This window comes from Pungitius pungitius, chromosome 10, assembly GCF_949316345.1.
Source record: "Pungitius pungitius chromosome 10, fPunPun2.1, whole genome shotgun sequence".
Classification (NCBI taxonomy): domain Eukaryota; kingdom Metazoa; phylum Chordata; class Actinopteri; order Perciformes; family Gasterosteidae; genus Pungitius; species Pungitius pungitius.
The window spans coordinates 11,275,876-11,281,875 of record NC_084909.1 but is presented as its reverse complement, the minus strand read 5'-3'; the positions used below and the strand labels follow the sequence as shown (position 1 = coordinate 11,281,875).

At 43.4% G+C, this 6,000-nt stretch overlaps 1 protein-coding gene across 1 annotated transcript in view; it reads right to left on the bottom strand.

Annotated features, from left to right (window-relative positions):
• Positions 1 to 379: 379 nt before the first annotated feature.
• col4a1 (collagen, type IV, alpha 1) overlaps positions 380 to 6,000 on the bottom strand; it is a 36,044-nt gene continuing 30,423 nt past the window's right edge. Inside the window, exons 40-52 of the mRNA XM_037489451.2 lie at positions 5,812 to 5,910; positions 5,422 to 5,472; positions 5,146 to 5,331; positions 4,866 to 4,999; positions 4,663 to 4,735; positions 4,435 to 4,506; positions 4,076 to 4,204; positions 3,888 to 3,986; positions 3,586 to 3,798; positions 3,317 to 3,494; positions 3,102 to 3,216; positions 2,413 to 2,585; positions 380 to 1,851 (exon numbers count right to left, since the gene is read on the bottom strand). Of these exons, the coding sequence (XP_037345348.1) occupies positions 1,770 to 1,851; positions 2,413 to 2,585; positions 3,102 to 3,216; positions 3,317 to 3,494; positions 3,586 to 3,798; positions 3,888 to 3,986; positions 4,076 to 4,204; positions 4,435 to 4,506; positions 4,663 to 4,735; positions 4,866 to 4,999; positions 5,146 to 5,331; positions 5,422 to 5,472; positions 5,812 to 5,910 (1,604 nt within the window). The 3' untranslated portion in view covers positions 380 to 1,769. The remainder of the gene's footprint in view (positions 1,852 to 2,412; positions 2,586 to 3,101; positions 3,217 to 3,316; positions 3,495 to 3,585; positions 3,799 to 3,887; positions 3,987 to 4,075; positions 4,205 to 4,434; positions 4,507 to 4,662; positions 4,736 to 4,865; positions 5,000 to 5,145; positions 5,332 to 5,421; positions 5,473 to 5,811; positions 5,911 to 6,000) is intronic.

The following is a 6,000-nucleotide window of genomic DNA, read 5'->3' as shown; positions in this document are numbered from 1 at the left end:
ATGAAAGGAAAAGGTTATCTGGTTCTCTGCCGAGCGCATCGATCTGTTTGCGTTTTCATGGGGTCAAACAAGTTTTTTGGCCTCAGTCCTGGCAGAAGTGCTGAGGTATCGGCTGCACCGCCCTGTGGAAGTGTTGCAGCAGAGACCGCACTTAAATTAGGGTCCAAGAATTTGAGGTAAGCTTTTGCCAGTGGGAGTAAATCCCCCCATAAAAAACAGCCTGTGAACCACTTGAACGGATCATTAGCAACTAACCCACAAAGTGTGCTGGTGCTGCCCTCTTCTGGCCGATGCGCAGTACTGTATCTTTACATCACATCTAAAAACATTTAAAACCAACAAACCGAAATGAAAAACATCCCCTCTCATCAATTGAGAAGAAAGTTCTACAAATAATTTTATTGCAGGAAGTACACAGTATAGGATCTGGAAAATATAAGGTGTTCATGAATGACTTTTTGTTCTGTGTGTTTATTAGGTAGTCTATAAACACTACTGATACTGCAAGTACTCATGGAGCATCTCATCACAACCAAGCAATACAAAAGAATACAGGTTATGGTCAGTGCTGTAGCTTAAACACAAGAAGTAGCTTGTTTACTAAAGTAGCTCTGAATGGGACGTCTGGTGTCCGATGGGCTTTCCTCCTGCTGACCAAGACTCAGAATCTCCAAATACTGTATATAAATGGATTATTTAAAACCCATTTGTATGTTGAGACCTTTTAAAGCATGTCAACCTGCATACACACTTATAAATACAATCCTCCTCGTCCGTCTGTGTTTGACTGATGTACAACAATGATCCTGCACTCTTTTTTGTTAAATCAACCAAGATAACAAAATTAATTCCAAAAAAGAGCAAGGCAGAGCAGGTAGGTGTTATGTGTAAGTATATATACATGTGCACTTCTTTGGGATCAGACACACATAGTGTAGAGTGATTTTTTTTGTGCATCTGTTCTGAGGGTTGTGCAACAATATACATGCAGACAACGCAAAACACATACAGTATAACCTCCAAGCAGCTCAAATCCATCGATATGTACATTCACACAATCACACACACACACACACACAGCACCGATGCTCGTACAGTGCTGTTTAGTTTGTTAGTAAGGCGCTGATGGTCAGATGATGATACACTTAAGTCCAACATATTCTCCTAAAACTTATAAATAAAAATGGACTTAATAACACACAAAGTATTTCAATAATAATAACCTGAGGATGTTGGACTATGTTAGAGAGGAATGCATTATATTTACAACACAGTGATAAGTATTTATGTGTGTCTGCAACATTGCGGTGATTTAACGAATGGCAAGCGTGTGAAACCAGTGGTAGGTCCCATCCTCTTCATTAGTATGAATAAACAAGCTAAACATGTAGAATAAAATGAGGCTATATCTTTGAATGCTGTGACAAAAAAAAGAACGCAGATAAGTAAGATTGTATAGCACCTGACTCAATACAATATGAACACCAGTTTACCAGTTTAGGGGGCGTGTCCTCAGTGCAGTGGCAAACTGGGTAGGATTCTTTAGGGACTTGTTGTGATCATGTTGTGTTCTGCATGCAGCAAAAGTCACTTGGTTTCTGTTTGTAGTGTTTAGTCTGCGGCTGTTCTGCAAACCTCTGCCCCCCTCCTCTCACACACGCAGGGAAATAGCACCATCGTTTGAAGACAGCGAGCTGAGCCGAGTCGGGGTCGTCAGCGCACACTTTCCTGCTCGCGTGTTAGGAAGGAAGAGTCTGGAGTTTGGGGTTTTATGTCCTCTTCATACACACAGTACAACGGCTTACGTTTGATCGGAGGTTGCCGGCTTTGAGCGTTGAAGGGACAGGTTTCCTGGAAAGAGGAGCAAAGAAAAACATTAGAAGTCCAAATCATATATTATCAAGTTCATAATATACATGGCGATGCAATTAGATAATGACTATGAAGCATCTCTGCTTGAAAGTCTCACACGCTCTTCAGCCGTCTAAAGCATCACTGAAGGCTGTTGATGGGCTTGGTCAATAAAAAACACTGACGCAAAAACAAGGAATTCAGACTTCTTCAAGATCAATTTCATGTAGAACATTTTGTTTGAAAGAATTTGTTCCAACATAAAACTGCTCACAGGATATTAACTGGGTGATGCTTTCTGGAAAGAGACATTGCAGTTGAATCTTACAAATACATCTTTTGGGAGTTTAAATACAACAAAAGAAAGCAGACATATTTGAGAGAGGGCTTACATTTTAACGGCTAATATCAATATCTATATAATATTCAAACCTTTATCTTGAGAAATAGTACTAACAATAAATATATAACTTTTAGATTTTAGGGGAAACTGTCAGTAAAGTTACTCTTTAATGTAGTGGGGGATTCAAGAAATACAATGTCTGACTTTTTCTGTCTCACCTAAACATCTCACTGTCTTCAATGGTGGCAAGCCAAAAGCTGTAAGAGTTGGCGTAGTAGTTGCAGGTCCCACGGCCGTGACACTCGATGAATGGGGCACTGCGGAATTCCTCCAGACAGGATCCAGGGGAGGCCAGAGCCTGACCTGAGCCCTCAGCACCAGCACTGGTGTGCTTTACAAACACACACACACACACAATTAGAAATGCTCATAAGTCAAATTCAGTCAAATCTCAAAAACAGTTACTGTTGGATGTTGGAAATTTGTAATATAAAAAGAGTTACTCAAAGGAAATTTTCTTCCACCGACACAGTAACGATAGATGTACTGTATATGTGTGAACTCATATGATCGTACTGCCATTGCTAGAGAGAGTGGGATGAATGGGGGAGTGCAGATTGGGGAGGGTGTGTCCTAAGGGAGGACAAGCTCTCTGTGCTTGAAATTACAGCATGTGGTAATCAAGTCTTGTCAACTTGTGGGTCCGTGTTATATTAGCTATGGCACATCTGCCCATTCTAACATTGCCACGGGAAAAATACTTTGAAAGAAATGAACAGAACTTTTATTACAGTCTATCAACTATATGCTGGATTTGACTGAATCATCACAACTTTAGCTTTCTTAGCATTTAAGTGGTGTAAGGGAGAAACAAATGCCTTCTTGAACATGATCCTATTAGCCTCACCATGACAAAGGAGTAGCCAATCCACAGAGCTTCCCAGCCGTGAGGGCATTCTGGGAGCCTGATGGTCTGACTGTGAATTGCCATCACCATGGCTGGGGCTTCACACACTGCACACCTGTCCACACACACACACACACACACACAGGCGAGGAGTGGGTCAAATGAGCATCATGAATACCTGAAACAGAAGAGTGGACACAGAGTTGCGCACATACCTGCTGATGAAGGGTTTGATGCCTTCACCAGTGATGGGTGCCATGCTCATGGGCATGGGCTCAGGGGAGGTGAGCCAGTAGGAGTAGTCGTTACGAGAAGCAAAGTTGCACACGTTGTTGATGTTACAGAACAGGAAGGGCATGGGGCTGAACTTCCTTAGACAGCTGCCCGCCGTACCTAAAACACAGACATGGGAGACATGGAATTAAAGCCACAAATGCCGTTTTTCCCATTTTGTCTTTTATTCTTTATATGTTGTGTTTCTCACCCAAGTCCTGTCCATGGGAGCGTTCGTTGCCCTGAACGTAGAGCAAGGAGTAGCCGTCATATAGGAGCGTGGTCCCCTGCGGACAGAGGGGAACGTCCAACGCTTGGCTGTGACGGGTCACCAGGAATCCGTGATCCATGGACGAGGGGCCAGGATGACCCACTTGGCCTGGGACACCGTCAGGTCCTGTGGGGCCAGGGTGTCCTCTGGGTCCTAAAGACAGAGTCGTAGGGGGATTAATGACCGGAACAACACGGCCGTTGTTATGTTTCTGTAACTTTTCATCCATGAACGCCGCTCACCCTGCGGCCCTGGCAGGCCCGGCTCTCCTTTGGATCCAGGCTGACCATGATACCCGGGAATACCATCGTCACCTTTTGGGCCCGAAACACCTGTCATACCTTAAAGAAAATGACACAAATGCTGAAGCAATGAAAAAAATAGACCCGAAAAAGAGTGAGTTTTTAGGGAATTTTAGGGAAAATGTCACCTTGCTGTCCTTTCTGTCCAGGAAGCCCAGATGGCCCCTGAGGACCTGGTAAGCCTTCTTTCCCTGGGAGCCCGATATCCCCTTTGATGAAAATGGTGGGGCCGGGGGGACCAGGAGGTCCATCGTTGCCTAAAATATACATATATATATATATATATATATATATATATATATATGTCTCTTTAGACAACATTTTCCACTTGCTAACGGGTTTATTGGTTCATAAGTCGTTTTATAAGGTTAACATGATAATGTGTAAACATTGACTGTATTTTCTTTTTAAATAATTATAGATAGATTATACGATAGAAACAGTGTTGAATAATACAAAAACTGGAGAGTTTCCCATCCATATTTACCCGTTTCTCCTGGGACTCCTCTGTCTCCAACTTCTCCTTTGAATCCAATCTCACCAAAATTACCCCTTGTACCTACAAGGTAAAAACATTTGAATGGTCAATAAAAGATATTAAAACATTTCTTTCTGGTCATATATCTGTAAAAACACCTGTTTTTGGGAAAAACTGCAAACACATTGACACACACAAACATACACAGTCATTGACCAGACTCTATTATGTAATCACCTGGGAAGCCAGGGACACCCTGCAGTCCCCTTTCCCCCTTCTGTCCATCGATACCAGGAAGACCAGGTTGTCCCTGTAATACACACAGAGACACACACAAACACAAATAGTATTAAAGCAGCACTGCCCTGCATATAGACTAGCATATAACATGTGTAGTATACATATTGATGGTAGTGATGGAAAACAGCCTAATGACGTACAGAAAGTCCAGTAACTCCAGGGTCACCCTTATGTCCTGACTCTCCCTGGAAACCAGGGGGGCCCTGGTCTCCCTTGTCTCCCTTTTGGCCGTCTCTTCCTGGCACCCCAGAGGGTCCTGGTCCTCCTGAGGACCCTGTTTGATAAAGGGAAGAATGACACATCATTTAGACATAATGTATTTGTATTCTAAACACTTTTGCCTTGTAACTGTGACTCTATATTTTTAGTAAAAGGTCCTCATTCATAACTTTGGCCTTGCTGGTTATGTATATGAAATACCTGATTCTCCAGCTTTTCCGGGCTCTCCCTTCTCTCCCTTAGGGCCTTCCAGAGAGATACCTGTCAACCCCCTCTCTCCTGTCTCACCTCGGGGTCCGATTAAGCCTGAAAGTCCCTTGTCACCTTTGATACCGGGAACACCAGGATGGCCTGGAGTGCCAGGGAAGCCGGGACTACCTTTGTCACCTGGAGAGGGAGAGGGAAATGCCGCCAGATGAAACTCGGTTTGACTGTTGATGTTGGGATTGTATGAATGCAGGTGGGAAGGGCATTAACCTTTGCCACCAAGCACACCAGGTTGTCCAGGGATACTCTGTCCAGCAAAACCTGGGGGACATAGAAAAAGTACATTACAGGCATTGCATGTCATTTATGGATGATAGGTCTGGAGATATTATGTTCGGCTATGAAACAGACCTCTACCTGGCAAGTGGCGACCATCATTACTTTTTGCTTTTATTTTTTGTCTCTGCTAAGCCCGGATATGATCTTATAAAGGATACTTGGACTACTCAAACAAGACATTGTGTGAATGGTGGTTAAGATAGTCTGTGTGAAGGTTTATTAAAGGGTCCCAGGCATGTTTTACTCTGAGAGGATATTCTAAGTGGCGTGATGTAGTAAACGTTTGCAGTCTAGTCTCCTCCTAACTCCTCTGACACTAACCTCGGTCTCCTTTGTCCCCTGAGGATCCAGGAATACCATCCACTCCAGGATTTCCCTTCTCTCCGGGAACACCAGGCGGTCCCTGCAAGCCTCCTTCACCTGTAGGAGAACAGTTTCACATTCTACTATTTACCAGGATGGCAAAGGCCTCAGTGGGGATTTAACAGAGAAAAAAAGCATTAAACAGAA